Source organism: Xenopus tropicalis, chromosome 2, assembly GCF_000004195.4.
Source record: "Xenopus tropicalis strain Nigerian chromosome 2, UCB_Xtro_10.0, whole genome shotgun sequence".
Taxonomy (NCBI): Eukaryota; Metazoa; Chordata; class Amphibia; order Anura; family Pipidae; genus Xenopus; species Xenopus tropicalis.
The window spans coordinates 84,735,953-84,761,016 of NC_030678.2; the positions used below are offsets into that span (position 1 = coordinate 84,735,953).

Below are 25,064 nucleotides of genomic sequence, written 5' to 3' on the forward strand. Positions count from 1 at the left end.
ATCCAGTTTATTTTGAATCAGTGGTAACTGCTTGTAAAATGTACAGATTGTAGAATTTGGATAAAAGGACCAGTAACACTGTAAAGTTTTTTTTTTTTTTATTTATGTATCTTAAGTATGTTCATCCAGCACTTGTAAATAATTTGGCAAAAATTACATGTACCATGGTTTAATGAAAAAAATGATCCTTTAAAATTTTCAGGCTACAACCCTTAACAGCCTTTATTTGTCGAAAGAATGCCAGGAGCTGTTGTTCTTCAGGATTTTAAGGGACCTCGAAAAAGGCAATTAAGCTGGCCATACATGTACCAATAATATCGTACGAAACCTAGCTTCGTACGATATTCGGTGCGTGTATGGCAACTCAGTGAGGCGACCAATATTGCAGAAGGCTGCGGATATTGGTCAACTTGCCGATCGGGCCAGTTAAAAAATTTTGATCGCCAGCCATTGAAGGCGCCTGAGCAAAATCTACCTTCAGGGCTCAATCAGCAGAAGGAGGTAGAAATCCTATTGTTTCTACCTTCATATCTGCCGATTCAGCCCTGAACGTAGTGGAGGGTTGGAACGATCTTTCACACAACCGATGGTCGCACGAAAGATCGAAAATCGCCACGTGTGTGGCCAGTTTAAGTCTTCATAGAACCAGACAACCCTTCCTCTATTACATTAACATATTCTTACAGCAGCCTTTTAAACATCCCTGTTCCTCCAAAATGTAGATTTAGTTCAGTTTCAAATTAGAGATAAGAAGCAGTTCAATACTATGACTAAATCAACAATATCTATTGCTCATAATATAAGTCAGCATGAATTATGTAAACTTATATGCCTTTATGTGGTAGTTCACCTTTTACTACGTATAGGGTCATAAATTGGGTAGGCAGAGCAGGTAGGTGCCTAGTGCGCAATTATGGTTACTGGACAAACCGTCTGGAGGGACAAAATGCAATTGAGGGATTGTTGACAGCAGGTGGCTCCTAGGTGCATGGGGCAGGCTGGCAGAGCACCAGGCCAATGCCGCCCCCCAATTTTGTGCCTTTATGGCCTCTCCACAAAATCTGGACCTGAGAATACTGTAGCCATACATGGGCAGATCTTATTCGGCTCAATTAGTCCGAGTCAGCAGCTTATCTGCCCATGTATGGGCCTACCAAACCCACATCTGGCCAAAAATGAGCAAAGTTTCTATTTTGGAATTATTTTGCTTAAGAAGATGCAAGAAAAATGGATTGATCTGGTTTAAAAATCCCATTGGAGCGATGACAGCCTGTATCCCTTTCATTGTGATGCAACTGTTTGGCCCTAGAGACAAATGATCAGATCAGTCCAATATCAGCCACCTCAAGGTAGGCATATTGTGGGAAAATCTGCTCATTTGGACACCACACCAAACAAGCGGATCTTTCAATGTATGGCGAGAATTCCACTTCCTAGGGAAATCGAGATTTAAAGGTCTGAGTGAACTACTAGTACATGAAAAAATGTCACGTGTCTTCATACTCAAAAAAATTGACGGAACAAATGATAAATGCCCAAAAAATAAAAACTTAATGAATGTTACTAAACATGATGTGAAAAATAGATTGGTTTCCTACAAATCACAGCAAATATTTTTTGTTACTGACAAAAGTAACTAGTTTTCTTTATTTAATGAAAGAGATGAATATGTCATCAGGCAAAGTAACTACTGTCAGTTATTAAAAGTGCAAACTCGGTGTTTTTGTTGAAGTTTTTGTTAAATACAAAATGGAATTCATTTAACACATCAACGACCCCTGGTATTTATGAGGGGGAAGCAGCAATGTATACATTTATATGTTTGACAAGTTTTCTACAAATTATTAAAATCTTCTGTCTCAGTTCTAAGAACATAGCTTGCCCTGAGCTGTCTAGCCAGAGGCTCTGCACACTGTTTCAGTCCCTTGCTCGCCTAAGCCAGTTTCTCACGTCAGTCTCTTACTAACCAGGATTGCTGCTGGAGGTAGAAGGGTTGATCGTGCTCCGTCCCTTAAAACGCGGCTTCACCATTTTTACTGCGGTGTACTTCAACCGGCTGAAAGAACTGCGATAGAAAGGAAAACACTAAACACCGGAGACAGAAGACTCGACAGCCTACTTTCAGGCCGCAGGAGCTAGAGAAGGAACTAGCGCTAGGCTCTATGGGTAAGGCATGCCACTGTTGCACGTGTCTGTGCGGTCCAGCGGCCATGTTTGTTCTGGGCAACTCGCCCTTCCTATGTTAAACAGAGCTTTCGTCGAGTAGAACTGCTGAATTTTATATATTACAGCGAATGGACCAAACTACAATAACTTTGAACTGCTATTTTTTACCATTCTTTTTTTTATAAAAGTTTTATAAAACTTTACTGATCTGCGCCAAAGTGGAGTACGCAGTGTCGTCCACCTTAAAGCAAAGGATCTCCACCTCTACTACCTTGGCAAGCTCCTCTCACACGCTTCTGCTACTTTCCATCGCGCCTCTGTACCTCCTCGCCCACCAAATACAAAAAAGTAACAACCCCTCACAGCTTTTGGGGGGAAGCATTGTTGGCTTTATATGGGGTTGTGGTAACATTTTCAGGCCTTTTCCAGAGGATTGCTTAAGTGGATGAGCATATAAACCTTGATATACTAAGATAACTATAAAAATTGATCATGAGTGTATTAACCCCAGATGTGCCTGTAAGATCACAACAAAAAAAGAACCAATGAAAGCAGAGCCAATATGATTTTTAACAGTGTCCAAGTGGCACAGCCGAACCCTAAACAAGATGAATGTGGCAATATGCTTGCCTTGGATGTGTTTGGCATCTTTGAGGTATTAAAACTCAGCTGCACAATGAAATAGTGTTATATTTGTGTCACATGGGCAATATTTGTTATGCCTTGCTTTAACGGAGGAAACATCTGTGTCATTCTGATTTGTGGGATCATTCTCCATTCACATGGAAACCAAACCATTATTGAATACATTACAATAAAACTAAACAACATTATGCTCTGCTTCCTACATCCAGCCCTTGATGTTCAGTTTCAGCAACAGTAGCACCTATACTATATCTCAATGTATTTTCTGTATTTTCTCTGCAAGTCTCACTCTCACCCATCTGCATATTTTTACTACAAATTTCTCCACATTCCCGAGCATACTTTGCCTACATCTCACCCATCCCTCAGAATTTTCCTTTTATGCACAGACATCAAGTTACTTGTAATCCCCTGTGTTGTTCACACCTTTTAATCCCTTCATTGTTCATCCCCTGCATTGTTCACACCTCAGGCTCAGGCTGTAATCACCCACATTGTTCCCCTGTTCACACCTCAGACTGACTGTAGGAGCAGTAGAAACCCAAAACTAAACCCTGCACACTATAAAAAGAACATATACTGAGGTGGTGTCACGATCAGTATCCCAGAACCCAGAACAGACTCCAAGGACCCGGTCTCGGCTCACGCTTCTGCCTATAACCGCCGCCTTTCACGTCGGGAGGAGCCCTTCGCTACTCGGATGCCGCCAGGACTTGTTGTGAGAGACCCGAGGAGAGAGTTCTGAGCAGGCACGGGAACCAATTGTATGACAGGAAGGTGGGGGAACACAAGCGTAGTCAGGACGGGCCGGGGTCAGCAACAATTGGGCAATGCAGTACAAAGTCAGGATCCAGTAGAATAGTCGGTCAGGCAATGGTCGGTCCAGGCAGCAGGCAAGAATAATCAGGAACAGGCAAGGTCAATACAGGCAGCAAACAAGAGAAGGTCGGGTACAGGCTAAGGTCAAAACACAGCAGGAACACCAGAGAAACACACCCAGGAACTTACAGGAAGCATAACCTACGTTGGGCAATGATTTCAAGCTAGAAGCACCTTAAATATTTGAATTTGGCGCCTTCGTGACGTCATATGCGCGCGCTGAGCGTAGACGCGCATGCGTAGAGGTGCCGGACGCGAGCGCGCATGCGCACAAGGCAGAAGCCTTAAAGGGCCGCACGTCGCGCGCGCCCGCGCCTAGGGAGAACCGGCGGGCATCCCCGCAACGGAGGAGGCGGCGGGCGTCCCCGCCGCCCCACTAGACCACCAGGTACCCTTACAGGTGGTACTGCAATTAAAAAGTTTTTTAATATATAGTTATTGTGCAGACCGTAGGAGCAGTGCCAGCATTGTGTCACTGTAGGCTGCCTGTGTGTGCCATATTCTGCCTGCCCTATGCTGCCTGTGTGTGCCATACTCTGCCTGCCCTATGCTGCCTGTGTGTGCCATACACACATGCAGGGTAGGGAAGGCAGAGTATGGCACACACAGGCAGGGTAGGGAAGGCAGAGTATGGCACACACAGGCAGGGTAGGGAAGGCAGAGTATGGCACACAGGCAGGGTAGGGAAGGCAGAGTATGGCAGGTTTTTTCTGTACTACCACCATTAATATGGCTATGGTCATGCGATAACATGGGTGTGGTTTCAAGTGGGTGTGGTTTTAAAAAGGGGAGTGGTCAAAACTAGCTTGCATTATCGGCCCTCCACCACGGAGGCCGGAAAATTCCGTCCCTCGGTGCCACAGAAGTTGGACAGCACTGCATAAACCATATATACCAACTTCAATACTAACTGTAGATTTTAGTTTCACAATAGCATTGGATACTATGCTAGGCCTCTCTTAACCCTTTCACTGCCAGCCGTTTTGGTCAAAGTAAAAATTCTACTGCCAGACACTGCACTGTTGCACTGTTTCACTTTAGGGGCCTTTCCTCGGGGGGGGACTTTTAGTTTACCCAGGAAAACAATATATAGTTTTTTTCAGGACAAACTAAGCTTTCAAAATTTGGTAGAATTTTGGTGTAATTACAATTCTGTAACAAGATATAGGCTTCTAAATGTCTACAAAATTAAAAAAAATCATATTTTCCATAATATAAACACACATACCTTAAACAAAAATTATTTAATGCACAAAAATACAACTGATTTGGAAAGTCCCATGTCTCCTGAACGCGCAAATACCAAATATATATAGTTTTATGGAGATTTCTCACTTGTATAGGTCAAAAACTCCCAGCAGTACACTACCAAATTTCCAAAGCACTGCTTCAGAAAGCTGCATACTTTAGATTTCAAGGCCAAAAATTCAACTAACAGAAGGTTTATTGTTTTTAGCAAAATTTGTGAAATGTTTAAAAAAATCGCTTCAAATCTTCCAGTCTATAGTATCTTATCTCCTACAGGTCATAAAGTAACCAAATAAAACACCCTAAATATGAACGCCAGGGGTCCACTTAACAGTTTGATGCCCAATATGTATATGTTTACCTAAGTATGTGGCATGTAGGGGCCCGAATGTGAACATACCCCCACATAATCTATCATTTCTGTCATTTCAGCTTCTTCAAAATCAACACATTTACATCATTTTGGGTGGTATAACGCTAGTAAAAAGTAAGCTCACCCCAGAAAGTCATATATTTTTGGAAAGTACACATTCCCCCTAATCTAAAATGGGTATCTTTCTACTCCAAAGTACCAAGCCGCAAAGCTTTTCTAAAGTTGGCAATTTTGATGACATCTCCAAATAGAGTCAATGGTTGTTGAGTAACAGCCCAAACTTTAAGGTGTCAGAAATATTATGAAACTGGCCTAATTAGGTAATTAGGACCAGGGACTGCAAAAACAGTGTTTATCACTGGACAAGTGGAAGGGTGTCAAAACATTTGCAAATATGTTTTTGTGATCCCTGCAGAACAGGTCTATGCCTGTTATAGACCAAAAAACTGTTATCCAGAAAGCTACAAATTATAGGAAGGCCATCTCCCATAGGCACCATATTAATTAAATAATTTTCTCAGTAATAATAAAACAGTACTTTGTACTTGATCCTAACTAATATATAATTTATCCTATTAAGTTTATTTAATATTTAAATGCTTTTTAGTAGATTTGAGGTATGGATATCCAAATAATAGAAAGACTGCTTATCCGGAAAACCCCAGGTCACAAGCATTCTGGATAACAGGTGCCTAACATGTTGTTATTTCCTCCTAAGACTAAAGGAAATACGATTTATATATATAAATATATATATAGATCCAAGTAGAAAGTGTTTTTTTAAAAAAAAACAAATTGCCTGCTGGGTACCAGTTCAAGTAAACATTTGGCAGCTTACAAATAGACACATTCAGAACTATCTCCTGTGTTGTGATCTCCTGTGTGTTCTGTTTGTTGCACTGTGCTCTGCTTACTGCATTACTGCTTGTACATGCAGTTTAAGAACTCAGAGCAATGCAGTGAATACAGACTGACTGCAGAGGATAGCACAGACAGTGTGCAGGCTGAATCTGTTTATCCCTGTGCTATCTTTATATATTAGTGCTTTCTTTCCCATTTACACTGTACCTGAGAAGCTCATCCTGGCAGCCTTATATAATTAACAGCATCCCTGGATTCTCCTCCTTGTCTGTGGCAAAAAAATCTTTTCATTGACCCCATCACAGAGTTCTTTATTAACTCTTTTATACCTTAGTAAAAAATAAAAACACAAGCAGAGCCAGGAAAAGGTAGAAAAGAGTTAATGCTTTGTGCTCCAGAAAAGTCCCACTTAGGCCATTGGCCATCAGGTAAAATACAGATATTCTGGCAGTCTGACATTGAATGTAAGATTCTGGGTAATCAAAGGGGAATGTAAGATTCTGAGTAATCAAAGGGGAACTGTGATTGCTATAAGTATAGGACTGCCTCTATCCTGGGTCCTAATATACCAGTGTGTTAGAGAAATATTACATTGTACTATTAAAGGGAGACTAAGGGGCACATTTACTAATCCACGAATCCGAATCACGAATGGGAAAAAATCGTATTGGAAATGAAAATTTCGTAAGATCTCAAATATCACGAAAATGCTTACGAAAAAATCGTATTAATCACGATAATATCGTATTGGCGATCCGAAAGTCACAAAATTTTCGTACCGAACAATTCTAAACAGCAGTAAAACCTTTCCGATTTTTTCGTGCAAACGTCTGAAAAAGTCGTGCGGCGTACGAAAAAGTCGTGCGGACGCCCAAAAAAATCGGCAAAAATTCGCTCAGAGCGTTCGCATGAATGCTCGAGCGTTCGTGCTTTTGTAAATGTGCCCCTAAAGGTATAATTATGTGAGGGCTGCCAAATTGTTGGGCAACTCCCAGTTATGTCCCTTTATGTGCAAGTGGTTTACAAACATTGCCGTATTTTAGTAAACAATCATGAGAAATTTTAGCACACAATTAATGGATTTGAGAAAGTTGTATTTTTTTGCATATTAAATCTAGATAAATTGCAAAGCAACATTTAAATGATTTATAATATTATTTTGTAATAAATAGCCCATATGAAATATATTGTTGCAAAAAAGGATTTGGCCAACTCCTACCACTTTTTGCAGGATTTAAATTAGTCCTAAGTCTTTAGCCACATTATAACTAGCAGTGTGATTAGATCTGCAAAAACTTCCAGCAGATGGCAACACTGTATAACTGTTTCTGTTAGTAAATGAATAAGTTTACTTCCAGTGCATATTTGAAAATGCAAACAGTAGTGCCATTTATAGGCTATACCATCAGAAAGTAGCAAAAGGAATTAGTGGTATGCCTGCCATTTTAGGGCAATGGCACACAGTGGTTCTGGGTGTTTTGTTGTCTAAATAACAAAGTCATATTGATATTTCTATGAAATATAATATATATAAAATAATATATTTTATATTTTAAAGCAATCATCAGGAGTTGCAGGTACTATTGCCCTTATGGATTTAACTTTTTTAAAAAATGAAGGGCAACAGTTTTTGTTAGGTGTATATTACAGTTAATCGCATGCTTGGAAAAGGATTATCTCTTGCTGCAAATTTAGAACAAGTTAAAGAGTGTTGCATCTGCTAGACACTTTTACATTTCCTGTGTGTCAAGTTCAAGTCCAATTATCCAGAAAGTTCCAAATTACATAAAAAAGGCCAACCCCATAGACTCCATTTTAATCAAATAATTCACATTTTTAAAACAGCTTGTTGATAATATAGTTATAACAATGTTACTGAAACATTTACCTATATATAACACTGGTATAACCTCACACGGTTCTGAATTGCTGTGGTCTCAAGTACACAAAAAGTGCATTTTTACATCTTGTTAATTAAAGTTCAAGTTCAGAAGAAAGGTTTGATTTCATTGGAAATGGTGAGCTTAAAGACACCTGAAATTAAACTGTTTTAAATATATCACAACATTGTCTTTGCACAAAAGTTTTTCCTGATGCTATTACATTGCTTTATCTGATCCTCCAAATTCCTCTTTGAGGGGGCTGCCATTTTTGAGCAGCAGGAGTCTATTAGCATTAGAAGCTGTAACTGACAGGTTGAAAACGGACAGTCAGATTTGAAAACAGTCAGGTTTAGGAACTTCAAGTAACAATTACTTACAAAAGCAGCCCAATCACTTAAAAACGATCAACATAACCTATAGGTAACGTTTAAAGGAGAAGGAAAGGCTATTAAAGTGTTAATCTCAAGCTGCAAGCATACAGTACCTTTAGTTCTCTCAATAGTGCCCTTAAGTCTCCCCATATTTCTCCTGTTCCGATGATCAAAAGCTTCATAGGAAAAAAAATGCTGAGCTCTGTAAAGAAAATTCCCACAATGCCATGCTCCTGCACCAAGACCAAAACCGGTGTACATGCTCAGTATGTAAGACTATGCGGAAGCTTCCTGCTGATTGGCCCAGATCCACATTCCTTAGGGGGGGAGTGAGTTCTTAGCATTCTTGAGGGAGGGGGGAGCAGGAGAGGGGAGAGAGCTGCATGTCTGTGGCACAGGAAAACAAAGAGGCAAAAAATCCTGTTTCTTTTGACAGCGTTTCTGTGATACTTATGGCTGTATTTACATAAACCTTTCTGATAAAGCTTACTTAGTTTTTACCTTTCCTTCACCTTTAATGTACATTCATATTTTAAAGTAGTTGTTGTGTCAGTATAATATTATGTTCTGATCAATATGTTAACATTTTTAAGAGACCATACAACACATTTGCAGGTTCCTTATTTATCAGCAGATCTGATGAACTTAATCTGTTAAGACTGGGAGATGAAGGTGCACCTTTGGTATTCTCCAAAGATAAAGATACACACATGATTTTTAATAGTGGGAACTTCCTTTTTCTTTTAGAAGTGGTTTTGCTGGTGACTCAAGAAAGGGTTAGATTGCTTTTGACAAGTGAAATACAAGACTATTGGTATTATAACTCCCTCCCTCCAGGGCCCTCCTCTATTTACCGGCGCTTAGCTCTGGCGCTGTGCGCATGCACAATGACGCGCATGCGTATGGGCATGCGCGTCATTGTGCATGCGCACAGCGCCACAGCTAAGCGCCGGTAAATAGAGGAGGGCCCTGCACGGAGACCACACGGGCAAGTAAAAACATTTTTTTAAAGTATATCTGTAGGCTATATTCGGACCATAAGACGCACTTTTTTTCCCCCAGAAGTGGGGGGAAAAAGTCCCTGCGTCTTATGGTCCGAATATAGCCTACAGATATAGGTATATAGCCGGTATATCTGTAGGCTATATGCTGGTACAGATGGGGGCAATATGTTGGGTGCTGCTGGTACAGGTGGGGGGCAATATGTTGGGTGCTGCTGGTACAGGTTGAGTTTTAATGCACATAAAATATTTTAGGACACTATTTGTTTCAGAATCTTTTTTTCTTCATTTCCCTTCTCTAAAAACTGGTGCGTCTTATGGTCCGGTGCGTCTTATGGTCCGAAAAATACGGTAGATACAGAAAATGGTCTATGTGAAGTTTTTCTGCTTTTCCTTGGGTCTTTAGACCAATTTGAATTAAGGAATTATTAGTATGGTAAATATACTAGAAGTGTACATACTAGAAGTGTATCTCTTTTCCATCTCAATTGTAGCTGAACATGTAGCATATGTCTTTATTTGTTTGAGAAAATCTTGTTATAAGTATTCTGTTAACATTTGTTAACAAATAGACTCCTGTGATTAAAATTTAATTTCAATAATGATGTTTGAAAGGGGTGAGGATTTGGTGTAAAGTATGAAAAGCATAAAAGACTGTAGATAATAAATGTTGAAAACATCCTTAGCAGCTGACTGCTCATGGGCAGGTATCCTGGTTAGAGAGTATGAGTAGGTTGTTTTATATGCTTGTTTAAGGTATATAAAGGCATAGTCTCATAGGCGGAGGGTGACTTTTTTGTTTGGGGAGGCTAAAGATGGCCCATACACAGACTGACCTACAGCTAATGTGACACTTAGTGGATTCACTGCTGGCATAAAAAGTTAACCACCCAACACCTCTTGCTGTTCCTACTGACTCCCAGGGATACTGTACAAAAGTGCGGGGGGGGGGGTGCTTTTTTTTACCCTAAAATGTTTAGGATGTAAAAGTATTCATACATGCACTTCTGTTAGGGGATCTGCAAACATTTGTGTTTGTGATCAGTTAGCTTAAAGGGGTAGTTCGCATTCAAATTCACTTTTTTTTTTAATGGTTTTTCAGTTATTTAGCTTTTTGTTCAGCAGCTCTCCATTTGGTATTTCAGCAGCTATCTGGTTGCTAGGGTCTTATTTACCCTAACAACCAGGTAGTGGCTTAAACAAGAGATGGGAATATGAATAGTTAAGGGGCCTACTTGGAAAAATAAGTAATACAAAATTATAATAATAATAATATTGTAGCCTCACAGAGCAATATTTTTTGGCCCCCATTTGAAATCTGTATAGAGGCAGAAGAGAGGCAAATTATTCAAAAAAATTAATTAGGAAGACCAATTGCAAAGTTGCTAGGAATAGGCCATTTTATAACATACTAAAGGTTAACTTAAAAGTGAACCACCCCTTTAGATGTGTTTATGTTAGTTTTATAGCAAGAAAGGCAGTGGGTACTGACTCCGCATTATATACAGTGAGACGCAGTCCTTATTTACAAAACCAGCACATTATATACAGTGAGAAGCAGTGGGTACTGATGGCAGATATAGTGCCAGGGCCTGAATAACACTGGCACTGATACACAACATTGGCTCCACTGTAACTAACTAGAAATGAACAAAACAATGACAAAAAAAAAATAGTAAGTGCAAAAAACAACAACAAATATATAAACACACAATGAGCTTTTTCAGAGAGAAAGAGTTAACTTACCCTCCATCTGTTAGGGTACGGGATAGATTATAAATTATTATAGATGTCAGGTCAGGAAAAAAAAATTTAATGTCAGCTAGTGATTCTTTAGAACTGTATAGTACCTGTGTATAGTGCCTTGGTATAGTGTCTGTGTATAGTGCCTTGGTATAGTGCCTGTGTATAGTACCTGTGGGATGAAAACTGCAGCAAAAGTTGAGAGTTGGTTCTTAGGTAAAGTTACAGCTGCAGATTCTTCTTTTCAGTCTTCATTTCTGTTTCCAGTTTGCAAAATCTCCCAATCCCTGTGTGCATCTGTGCTCTGATTGGTCAATTTTACTGTCTGTCAAGAAAGCTGTGCTCTGATTGGAGAATCCACAAGAAGAAAGATCCAATCGGAGCACAGCAAAACGGGCTTGCAAGGAACAAATTTCCAGCACAGTGCAGAAACGGAGTAAGGATTTTTTTTTTGTTTTTTTAATGTGCCAAGCAGGTTTGGGGAGGCTTAGCCTCCCCTAGCCTTATGGAAAATCCGCCTATGCATAGTCTAAAGACCAAGCCACAAATAAAGACTGTATCAATGGCTATGTTTATTTTGTTTTCTTCACTTACTCCTGGTTCTTGGTGCTTGTTAATTTTCCGGTGATAACAATTTGGTGGTGTTTCAGCACCATAGCACAGTGCCAAAGAAATTCTGTTGAAATAACACTTTGAAGAAAGTAGTAAACATATGTATTTATAGCTTTGGTATATGTGTCAGTTATTTTTATATTTCCTGACTGTGAGGAACATTTTACTGTTTGCCTTAATTTCCCAGCTTGACATTTTGTAAATCTACTCCATATGCCTTTTCCAGTGGGTGACTTGTATTGTTTTTTTTAATTGATAATTATTCTTTACAGAAATAATATGCTGGTATCTTGGGCATTTATCTTGTATGCTATTTCTTCACTGGATTACTGCTAGACATTGACATTCTTTATTTTGTTTCTGGCATCTGTATTACTACACAATATATCAGCAGACCTGTGCATACGATTCTTTATATGTGTTTGGTTTCACTTCCTTACACATTGCCCTACCCATGCTTTGCTTTTTCACCTCAGATCATATTTCTTTCAACTTCCTTTTCAATTTTCGCTCGTTCTTTCTTCATCTTCTTAACATCTTCAAAATAATATATTTTCTATTTCACTTGAATGGCAAATATGGATAACTCTGTAGACTTTTTCCAAAATCTTTCGCTGTCACATTCTGACACCTCCATTTTCTAATCCCAATGTAAGTGTTACTTCTAAGGGGTAAAGTAATAAACACGAGCAAAGTTGCTCCAGTGCTAGTAACCTATACCACAACCAGCAGTTAGCATTTTTCTGTTCTGTTATTTGAAGCAAACATTTGGTTGTTATCATTGTCTATGGGCAATGGTGGTGTAAAAAAGGTGTGGTATTCACGTGGTGTAGCACAAAATGGCAATTTGTTAGACACACTTTTAAAGCAACATGCACAATTTGGTGAATGAATAGCGATGAAATATTGGCTAGGCCACGCACCCTTTCTATCACAGACCTCTCACAATTTTAAATCCTCACATGATAACATTTATACATACTTTCTCCCATTTGAAATGTAAATTTACTCAGTTATTACTAGAGACAAAGTTAATTGTCCCCTTAATTGAGAAGGATCTGGGGATTTTTGTGGATAACTGGTAAGGCCTCACTTTGAGTATGCAGTACAGTTTCGGGCTCCAGTCCTTAAGAAGGATATTAAAGGGCTGGAGAGAGTACCCCTCTAGGCACTCACTGATACAGCACTGACAATAAGGGGCTGATTTACTAAGACACGATTTCGAATCCGAATTGGAAAAATTCCGATTGGAAACGAACATTTTGCGACTTTTTCGTACTTTTTGCGATTTTTTCGGCGTCTTTACAATTTTTGCGAAAAAACACAAGTTTTTCGTAGCCATTACGAAAGTTGCGCAAAGTCACGATTTTTTCATAGCGTTAACACTTGCGCGCAAAGTCGCGCCTTTTCGTAGCGTTAAAACTTAAAAGGCGCAACGTTTCGCGCAAGTTTTAACGCTACGAAAAAAACGCGACTTTGCGCAACTTTCGTAATGGCTATGAAAAACTCGCGTTTTTACACAAAAATCGTAAAGACGCCGAAAAAATCGCAAAAAATACGAAAAAATCGCAAAATTACCGATCATTACGAAAAAAACGCAATCGGACGCATTCGGCCCGTTCGTGGGTTAGTAAATGTGCCCCTAAGTGTTTTGTTTGTGAAGTAACTGGCAGGTCTCTATGGTGCAGAGACTTTCGGCAATGCAAGAAGAGCTGAATACAGTGGTCCAAATGCATAACAATGGACTGCATTCTCTAAGGCAGTGCTGTCCAACTTCTGTGGTACAGAGGGACGGAATTTTTCCGGCATACATGGAGGAGGGCCGATAATGGAAGCCAGTTTGGACCATTCCCCCTTTTAAGCCACACCCACTTGAAACCACACCCGTGTTATCACATGATCATACCCATATTTATGGTGTTAGTACAGCATAAACCTGCCATACTCTGCCTTCCCTACCCTGCCTGTGTGTGCCATACTTTGCCTGCCCTATGTTGCATGTGTGCCATACTCTGCCTGCCCTATGCTGCTTGCGTGTGCTATACTCTGCCTTCCCTACCCTGGCACACACAGGCAGCATAGGGCAGGCAGAGTATGCACACACAGGCAGCATACATTGACACCATGCTGGCACTGCTCCTACAGTCTGCACAATAACTATATATTAAAAAACTTTTTAATTGCAGTACTACCTCAGTATATGTTCTTTTTATAGTGTGCAGGGTTTATTTGTAGGTTTCTACTGCTCCTACAGTCTGTCTGAGGTGTGAACAGGTGAGCAATGTGGGTGATTACAGCTTGAGCCTAAGGTGTGAACAATGCAGGGGGTGAACAATGCAGGGATTAAAAGTTGTGAACAACACAGACGATTACATTTTTAAACAATACAGGGGGTTTACAGCCTGAATCTGAGGTGTAAGCAATGCAGGGAGCCAGTTAATCACAGTACTGATACCATTTAAAGCTTACACAAAGGTAAGCCATCAAAGCAGCCAGACAAGTGGGGGGCCGCCAGTTGGACAGCACTGCTCTATGGTAAATGATCCCTCGTAACTCCGTTTGGCACAGTGACCCCAGAATTTCATGACATAGTGTACCAGAAATACATGACACAATGCCTGCCAGCATTTCATTACATGGCAGTCCAGAATGTCATGGCACAGTGATTCCAGCATTTCATGATACAGTGGTCTGGAAAAATTGTGACAAAGTGCCCTTAGCATGACAGTGACCCGAGCAATATCAAAGTGACCAGCATTTCATGACACATTTGGGGTAATTTATGGACAGTGGACAAATTTACACCTGGGAGGTAACCCATAGCAACAAATCAGTGATTAGGTTTTTTGATCGAGCTGCAGGTAGAACAATAAATACAAAAATGTAATTGGATGCCATGGATAACCACATGGCATAGTTGTACATTTGCTTAGTCTTGATAATTGAGCCCCAGTGACTCTAGCATTTCCTGACAAAAAAGATCACAGCATTTTATTACACAGTGACCCCAAACTTTTCTACAGCATTTCATGGCACAAAGGTCCCAGCATCTTATGCCACCAGTTGCCCTAGCATATGATGAAACAATAGCTTTGTTCAGTGACAAAAAAAACTACACAGAATAGAGCAATAAAATAAAGCAGTGGATAATGTTTCTTCTAATTCCTTCTTGGCTGTGTGGACAAAAAAATTATTTTGCACATGTTTTAAACTTGTGTGTGCATTTTTAAAAATCATGTGCTCTGGTCAGAATTAATACATTTTTTTGTTTTCACACAAAAATCTGTGTATGCAAAGGTCTGCTCTGGCCTCAAAATTTATGTGTGCGTGCGCAAGCACACAGAAGGAACATTGGCTGAAGGACATCATCATACTTCTTGCACTGTTACAAGACACAAATTACAAGACCTGGAAAAGACCAGGACAACCTTTGGCTTTTATTGTACTGTAAAATTGATGTATTTTATCTTTATAAGAACATTTTTCCAAATATTGCTCTCTTTCAACAGTACTGTTTGATACTCAGTTATTTAACATAATATTTAATTCAAGGTGTGGGCCCACTCTGCTTGTGGAAAACAATGCTATATTGGCCATGCCATGCTTTTAACGAGCACTATGCAACCTCTACCCAAAGCAGGGTCAGACTGGGCTGGAGGGACAATGGGAAAAAACCTGGTGACCCCCCCCCCAACCCGAAGCTTGTTCCTGCCTGTCCGTCCCCATTGCTCCCCTGCTGCCTTACCCTGTGAATCCTCTACTGCTGTCCCTCCCCTAGTTGCAGAAAAAGTAAGTGTAAGGTGCTCAGGGGGGAGGGGACTGGCAGGGGTAGGCGGGTGGGTGTCAGGGGCCCTAGACAGGGGTAGAGTTCCTGGGGTAGCAGCCACAGTGAGCCTTGCACACCCCAGTCTGACCCTGACCTAAAGGGAGCTCCTGGTTCAGGCTGCCATGCTACACATGCCCATAGGATTCCTCTCTTGGCCCTACATCACAAAATGAGCAAGCTGGGACACTCATTATTCACATGCTTAGACTCCCAATATGGCCGACTGAACCAGGAGCACCCTCCTGATGTCAGAGGCATAATGCTTAATTTTTTATGCTAAACTCATGGGAAGATAAGCCAATTTGTATCATGAAAGGCAGTTCACAGTTAATTTTTAGTATATTATAGAATGACCTATTTCTAACAACATTTCAACTGGTCTTCATTTTGTTATAGTTTTTGAGTGATTTCACTTCTACTTCTGCCTCTTTTCAGTCTGTAATTAAAGCAACCAACCTTAGTGGCCAAAAAACATATTGTTATGTGAAGCTATAATTTTATTGTTATTTTTTCTTTTACTTATCTAATCTTTACTTTCTTCATTTGTCTTTCTCTTCAGGCCCTGTCCTACATAGCATCTAACAATATACTAAGTAATTCAAAAACTATAAAATGAAAAATGAAGACCAATGGCAACTTGTCTCAGAATGCATCATGCTAAAAATTAATTTATAGAGTACCTACCTCTAAACTGCTCTGATAAAACATTTGTACACATACTGATGTGAACACTAACATATATTTCATAAAAGCTATACCGTTTTCTATGAAGTATAAGTTTATCAAAATATTCATGTATTACTAATCAATGACCGCATATTATACAAACATATGTTAAGTGCATTTGCAAAATGTTATTGTTGAGGTTTCATGTCACACAACCCCTTTATTTTTTTGTAATATTTAATTTCCTTCTTTCCATAACAATAAAAACACTTAAAAATCCGTTCGAAAATAAAACATATTTTAGTTAAATTTCACTGCCTGCATTCAGTCATACATATCCTTCTAACACCTCTGTTAGAATATTATTATTATTATTATTATTTTTAAAATTGAAATAAACTTTTGATGACATTTTACCTTGGTTACTTTTTAACATTATTTCACAATGGTTTAACATATATTCTCCATAGATTAAGTCATACAGCTTAAAACACAGACTTAAGAGGAGTATAGGGACACTGGGACTATTTCTAGGCGATACGGAAACCCATGGTTCATCAACTAATTTTGATTCGGGCTGCAGTCTCCATATGTTCCACGTCAGTTGAAATATTCATTGTATCACCACAGAAGGTGTCCATATCCAACTGAAATATTTAGATTTCTGTGCATTGTTCATAAAGTGCCTTCTCACTGGAAATCTTGCAGCAAAAACACTTAAACCATGAGCAGTCAAACTCATCCGCTAACCTTGGTAGTTTTGTATTCGCCAATTGTGTAGGTGCTTAAGTTTTAGCGGTGCTCCAGTTCAAGAAAGCTTTTTTAGATACATAGCAGCAATAATCTTTTGCCTTGGTTGCCACCTTATAATGGCAGCTACTGCACCGGAAGAGAAGGAGTACTGGGAATTGAAGTCACTTTCTGTTGGCTCTTCCTTTTCTTGTTTCCACCCTCCTCATTGTTCTTTTTTCTGTTTTTGTTTTTTTCCTTTTTTCCTTGTTCTTCCTTTTTTTCTTTTTTCTTTACCTTTTCACCTGCAATGAAGACAAAATCTATTTAACACTCCCACAAATGTCTACATTATTAAAAGTCTTGACAAAAAGCACAAGCTCTCTACAATGTATTTTGGGATATAACTCAACTTATAGGGGCACATTTACTAATTTTCGCAACTTTTTCGTAGCGTTACGACTTGCACGAATTGTTGCGACTTTTTCGTAGCCGTCGTGCCGAGTACGAAAGTTTCGGATTCAAGCTTCAGTATCGTGACTTTCCTTGGGCCAGGTTGGAGCTGCAGAGTGCCATTGAGTCCTATGGGAGGCTTCCAAAATCATGCAAAGTCTGAAAGTTTTGCCCGCCGTTTACGAGCACTCAATACGAAAAAGTCGCGACAATATACAAGCAAATTGTAACAGCTACGAAAAAGTCGTAACGGCGACGAAAAAATCGCAAAAAATACGAAAAAGTCGCAAAATGTTTGTTTCCAATCCGAATTTTTCCCATTCAGATTCGGATTCGTGGATTAGTAAATGTGCCCCATAGTGTGGTCCTCTGTTGCCAGAAGTTATCTGAGAAATACTGTAGGATTTTAGTTCCATGAAAATTAGAAAACTGGGATGAGTTGAATTTTTGCAAAAAAAAAAAAGGCTTCTCTTAGCCTCATACAACAGTCATTTGTCTAATATTATGTTTATTATATCTAACACATCCCTTTTTACCTTAAGCACTCTGCATTCTAGTCTTAACATGTGGATTCACATGTTAAGGTAGTGTGGGATTTCACTTCAATTCATGTTTTTATGCTCAGTATAGGTCACATTTCTCTGACTCTTTTATTTATTTCTTTTTAATGACCCGTCTTGCTCACTAAATTATATCCTACCCATAGCACAGTGTTACGGGAAATATAGACCTTAGTTCCTTAAATGGCAATATGCACAGGCCCCTAAGGGAACTAGTCACATAACTATTCAAGTTATTCATGTCCCATTGAAGTAAATGCAGTTAAAGAAGCAAAGAACGAATTAATAAAAACAGAGCTAGGAAATCTTAGAGCTAGGACAGCATTATAATAAAATAATTCACATATTTGAAAAGATTGACTTTCTTTCTATAATAATAAAATAGTACCTTTTACTTGATCACAACTAAGATATAATTAATCTTTACTGAGTTAATAGAGCTTCTCTAGAAGAATCCTGCATTGAAATCTGTTTTTCAAAAATGCAAACAGAAAAAATCCAAGTCCGGCTTGGGACTTCTCCAGTTAAATTGGAGTAGGAGAAACAATAGGTTATCTGAAAGCAGTTCTAATTTGTTGACTGCAATCTTGTGTCCTTCAAAAACAAACTTTTCTACTTTAAAAATAGTTCAATCTGTGATTATATGAGCTCACTGTGTGAAGTGGTTTCAGGAAGTGGATGTTTACGCATCAGTGATGCTTTATACACATTTATCTCAGAAAATCCAAATAACCATACAGTTAAGAAGGGTAATCTTTTTCTAAAGTTTATTTTCAGGGATAATAACCAGTGCTTACTAGAACTGATGTGATGAGAAAGGGAATGGGCTCTGAAAGAGACAGGATTTCCACGTACACTATTCTGCAAGCTACTTTGAGCTGTTCTCTTACATTTAATGAGCAAAACGACTTTTTCAATAAGCGATTTTTAAAAATCATTTAAGGGGTGATATCATAATTATTACACATTCACGGCTAGGTAGTTAAACACTGTTTGTGTGGTTGTGCATGTGAGGGGTTCTTACATCTGTGTTTTACTTAAATAAATGCCAGGGGGTAGATAGCATTGGCTGCTCTGAAACTCCTTTTCACCACAGAAGAAGCATAGTATATGTGTAAAAATATGTTTAGATTGGTATAAGTCCTTTAAGAGGGCTCTAGTTCAATCTTTTAATCTTTTAGGGTAAATGGCTACCCTTCAAATTAAAATTTATACTACAGTAGATTCCGGTTTTATGTTTTTCATGGCACTAGGAAAAAATAGTCTAAAATCTGGGAAAATGTAAAATCAGGGAAATGTGAAACAACTTCAGTAGTCTTCAAGTACTCAAAGGATATAAACTCTGGAATCTGTGTATTCTAGTAAAAATAATCTCTACTAGTTCAGTACTTGAAACCTTTACTATTCTAGAGTAATTATTATTGTTGTTGTTGTTGTTGTAATATAATAATAATAATAATAATAATATAATAATAATAATATGAATAATAATAATATGATTTATAAAGGGCCAGCATATTCTGCAGCGCTGTACAATAAATGGGTTTATACATTGGACATGCAGAATTACAAACAAAGTAACCAAAAACCTAAACAAAAGGTGAAGAGGGCCCTGCCTAAAAGAAATTACAAGCTATAAGGAGAAGGGAATGGGCAAGATGAGAATGATGGGAAGGGCAAGATCAAAATTAAGCAAGGTGAGAGATATAATATAACACAGGCTATTGCTTTTAGCAGCACACTGAATTCATGCTCAACAAAATGAAGGTAAACATCTCTAAATAAATGTGATTTAAGAGATTTTTTGAAGGCAGAAAGATTGGAAGAAAGTCAGACAGACCATGGGAAATAATTCCAGAGAAGGGGTGCAGTCCTTGTAAAGTCTTTAATACAAGCGTGTGAGGAGGTAATGAGTGAGGAGTTGAGGAGCAGGTCATTAGAGGAGTGTAACTAGTTATCCTCATCCAACACCAATATGTTATCGGAGTTGGATGAGGAAAAGAAAACCAACTCTTTCTTAGGGAGGTTTAATTTACAGTAGTGCTGAGACATCAAAGTAGAGATAGCAGAAGAGACGCAAGTTAAGAGCTCTGAGTTGAGTTTAGGAGAGGAGTGATAGATCTGAGTATCACCAGCTTAGAGGTGGTATTAAAAACCATATGAGTTGATTAGTTTGCCAAAGGAGAAAATATAGATATCCAACAGAAAGAGGTAAGGGAGAAGATGATGCTCTGTTGTAAGAGACATTGAAAGAACAATATGTGAGGTAATATAAAAACCAGCAAGCGTTATGTTTGACATTGACTTCTTAAAGGGATACTGTCACGATTTGTATGGTATACTTTTCATTTCTAAATTACATTGTTTACATAGCAAATAACTCACTCTACCATTTAAACTTTTATTCTTAAACCAACAAATGTATTTTTTCTAAGTTGTAATATTGGTGTGTAGGCAGCCATCTTTTTAAAAAAAAAACTTTTTTCCCATGACAGCGTTCCTTTAACCCTCAGGTCCCACCTGGTATGATCTGATTCCCAGAACCACTGCTATTGCCACACCAAATCACAATGCTAAGTTGCATATTCAAAACTGAGAAGAAAAATCTGAGAGAAAAAATTGCACCAAGCGTGAACAAAAAATTGTTACATTCAGTTGTCCAGAGCTTTAAAGTTACATGAATTTAAGAGTTCAGATTTAGTTTGACTAAACAGTTAGGATTCATCCAAATAGGCATCCTGCATTTTTGCTCAAAAAACATGACAGAAAAGGATTTGGAATGATTTTTTGACAGGCTTCCTATACATATTTACATTTGGTACTGTAGAGTGTGGTTCTTTGTTTATTCTGTATGTAATAAATAATGTATTGCCCTGCAGATGTCCATAAGGCCTGAATGGTGCAGGTAAGGGATCTCTCATCCAGAAACCTGATAATATGAGAGGCTATTACTTACAGTCCATTTTGAACAAATAATTCTAATTTCCCTTTCATCTATACTAATAAAACAGCACTTTGTATTTGTCTAAGCTGTATAAATACATATTGGTGGCAAAACAATCCTATTGATGTTTTATTTAAATGTTTTTTGTAGCCTATAGGTATATTGATCCAAATTATGGATAAATCCCCTTGTCCAGAAAAAAAACCCAGAGAGCAGTGATTGAAGATAACAGACCCCATACCTTTTTAGCATGTGAATACATGTGCAATATATAACTTTCTATAATGGATTCTGGAACATGGCAAAAGTTTGTTCTAGCTACAGCTTTATTTCTTTACAAACCTTCACATTGTCGAGCAAATTAAATGCATGTCTATCTGCGAGCTAAAGTAAAAGTATATAGCTAAAGGGTTAAAAAGTAATAATGTTGCCTTAATTAAATAACCTGTTTTTTTCCTTCTTTCTTTTAGCTCAAGCAGCGTTCTTGTTATTTTATACCCTTGATACACGAAGTAATCTATCAAGTTTGTAATGCCGCATGTATTTCTTTACAGTTGTCATATGCCACTTCAGTAATTCATTATTAACTATGCCATATTCATATACAGGTATAGGATCTGTTATCCAGAATGCTCGGGACCTGGGGTCTTCTGGATAAGGGATCTTTCCGTAGTTTGGATCTCCATGCTTTAAGTTTACTACAAAATCATTTAAACATTAAATAAACCCAATAGGGTTGTTTTCCATCCAATAAGGATTAAATATTAAATATAAAATATTATTTGTTTAAAATGGAGTCTATGGGAGATGGCCTTTCCATAATTTGGAACTTTCTGGATAATGGGTTTCCGAATAATGGATCCTATACCTGTACTCAATGTATGCACACAGAGAGATATAAATACATCATGGTTCCAAACAAAATAAAAGCATACTCAAGCTATGTATTTATACATTTAAACACTTATAAACTAGTTACTGGATTAAGTCTAGTAAGTGATCTTTTATTGATGCAAAGCTCTAATACCAAGATAAGCAATATGGCAGCTCCCACTCACCTGATTAAGTAATTATGTGCAGAAAAAAGGATTTTTCTGACCCTTACTTTATTCCTAATAATGTGTATTGTTATTAACACACTTAAGAATACTTTGGTTATAAATAGACATATTTTCCCTTTAGCATACCCTATCTTATTCCTACTTTCTACACAAACAATTTCAAACAAATCACAATCCAGTATGCAACTGTACTGTGCATGCATTTTGTATACTGTATATTATACATAGTTCTTGTTTGTTCTGGTTTTTAAGCATACCTAAACTACCCAGTATTTCAATTTATCATTTAAATAAAATATATTTTTGATTAGAAAAATGTGTTATCTCAGTGTAAGTAATGCTGTGAGTTAACAAGCACAGCGTAGTGCAGAGAAAGTTTTCTTTTTAAATGACTTTGCTGTTTATACCCTGCAGTTGTTTTGCAGCTTAAGCGTAAGGTTTTGTTCTGAAGATATCATGCAAAAAGCCAGCCAAGTTTCTACTCGAAGAATGCAAGCTGGCCCCTCTTAATGAATGCCCTTTTTAAAAAATGATACCTTATCAGACTAAACCAGAGACTACAAATTCGCTCCAGCAAAATTCCTGGAGCCGTATGGTATCGTAAACAGAAATCCGTTTCTGTAAGCTCAGCCGCCAAGACGTCTGTGGCTCGCCCTGCATTTGTTGGAAACTTCTATGCATGGGGGAGGCAGCACCATGCACTACTGTGTTCTGTAACCCCTCTAGGACTTGCAGTACAAGCTTTGAAATTTTAATCATTTAATTTAAAACTTCTTGTTTGTTTAATATAGAAATTATAATTTTCCAGTCACATTGCTTCGTACTGTGATGACTGCTAATGTAAATGAGTTTTGTACCTTTTGGAATGAGCCTTTTTTTAGACTCTCACCAAGTGGAATTGATGCTGAAAATATTGAAACATCTAGGACACATGTGTCCAAATCTGGCCCACCTGGCTGTATTATGTGGCCCATGGTGACTGTGCCTAACCGTGCAGCACCAATTGCCTGACTGCACAGTGACTGTGAGGGATCTATTCTTCTACTACTAAGTATCTTAATAAAAAATTTGGCCCACGACTTAGCCTTTATTTTAGATTTCAGCCCCCTTATCTGGTTGAGTTTGACAGCCCTAGGAAGATAAGTGAATTAGGATTGCCATAAGTAAACAAGCAATTTGACTCTGAGACCTACCAACATGTTTTCTAAATGTCACTCACTAACACATGAAGTCCTCAGCCTTGCTTAAAGAATTCAACATAACAGTAACATTTCCAACTGGGCTTGTGAATAGATATAAACCAAATGTTAACTGTTAGTGAAGCCTGACGACAGGTTTAGAACTTTCTCTGTATTGTCTGACCTTTAAGGACAATCTGTGAATCCTGAATTTCCTGCATTCATAAATTTACAATAGTTAGTAAAAAGGTATTTTAGACCACCTACGATTTGTACATGGGATTTTGGGCATTGTGCATTTCCTCCTCTCTGTGGTAGGTGGACAGAGAGCAAGGTCCCCAAGAGGTGCTTTTACAACTATTCGACTTCTTTCTTCTGTGCCTTTCTTTCTTCCACACTGCCCAGTTCTAGAGCATGGGCTCCAGGCTCCCCACTCACTCATTTCACATTGTACTGTAAAACAGGAAAATCAGTAGTTCATTTTATTAGAAAATGTTAATGCCAATTAAAATACATAATTGTAAACACCTGAAACAAAACACAAAGGGGCTGATTTACTAACATAAATGACAAATTATACCATACTATTTCAACTATACAAATATTTGCTATGGAGAATTGCCCTTGTGCTATTTAGCATCCATGTTTGTAAATGAGCTCAACAGAAAACTAAAACAAAACATCACTAGTGATGTTGGCTTACACACTATAATGCATATAATAGAAGTTTCACTAGTTCAGACTGATGTAAACAGTGCATTCTCTGTAAATTACTTTGAAATCTGCTGCATTAGAACAGTCAGTAGAACATTCTCCGTTGACACTGGTCACTCTCTGAAGATGATTGTTGCCTATGTTTGTGTATTAACATCCAAGAGGTTAAAAGAACTACTTGACGTGTTTCTCTAAGGTGTAAAATACATTGTTAATGTTATAAGCATACATCTAACCTCAGAATTTTTAACCTCAGCAGTGGGTCCTGTATATTCTGCATATAATATATATAATATATAACTAGATTGTAGCTAACAAAAAAAGAAACTGTAAATGTAACTAGGGATGTATAATTTCTGTAACAGTGCTGCAGAATATGTTGGTACTGTATAAATAAAGGAAAATAATAATATAGATATTCATTACCTTAATCTTTCTACAGTAAAGCGTTACCAATCATTTTGCAAAGTGTACCTCTGTATTAGCGTTTTCAACTGGCAACACTTTGGTCAGTTAATCAACTAAAAGAAGCATTTGACACATTCAGCTTCAAAGAAGATACTGAGGATATTGAATAAGGTAGAGGTACCCACCAGAGCTGCATTCTGCTGTGCCATTGACTGCAGAAAAACCCTCCGGACATGAAGAGTAACAGCTTCCTTTGTGTGAGTAGAAACCTTCCTTACATTTTGTACAAAAATTTTTGCTGAAGCAGGTCTCACAGTTATTAATTTTACATTCTGCAGAAAACAAGATAATACAAAGAAATAATATGTGAAATGATCACCAACATTTTCCTGTACAATAGTTTTGAGAAAAGTTCTCAGATTTAGTTTTTTTGCCCAACTTCACCAGAGATATTTCACTATGATACTACCTTCTTGTAGCTTTAATTTCACTTGTTTTTCCTCATATTGTTTGCCCTTGTTATAGAATAAATTTTAATTTCCACTTTGATCTCATTATCTAAATTACTTCCCTCAAGTAATTTAATTTAAGTAATTTAAATTAAACAGCATTTCTATTACTATGTCATCCACTATTTCCCTCAGACTTAGGGGCAGATTTACTAAGGCACGAACGCTTCGAATGTGCCCGAATGCGTTTTTTTCGTAATGATCGGTATTTTTGTGACTTTTTCGTATATTTTT

The 25,064-nt window shown here is 38.1% G+C and overlaps 2 protein-coding genes across 2 annotated transcripts in view; both read right to left on the reverse strand.

Moving 5' to 3' along the window:
- gnl2 (guanine nucleotide binding protein-like 2 (nucleolar)) overlaps positions 1 to 2,057 on the reverse strand; it is a 37,676-nt gene extending 35,619 nt beyond the window's left edge. The window contains exon 1 of the mRNA NM_001001243.1: positions 1,968 to 2,057. Coding sequence (NP_001001243.1) covers positions 1,968 to 2,031 — 64 coding nt within the window. The 5' untranslated portion in view covers positions 2,032 to 2,057. The remainder of the gene's footprint in view (positions 1 to 1,967) is intronic.
- Positions 2,058 to 16,555: 14,498 nt separating this feature from the next.
- rspo1 (R-spondin 1) overlaps positions 16,556 to 25,064 on the reverse strand; it is a gene marked incomplete at its 5' end in the record, with an annotated part of 82,452 nt that continues 73,943 nt past the window's right edge. The window contains 3 exon segments of the mRNA NM_001128028.1: positions 16,556 to 17,308; positions 23,467 to 23,652; positions 24,507 to 24,653. Coding sequence (NP_001121500.1) covers positions 17,151 to 17,308; positions 23,467 to 23,652; positions 24,507 to 24,653 — 491 coding nt within the window. The 3' untranslated portion in view covers positions 16,556 to 17,150.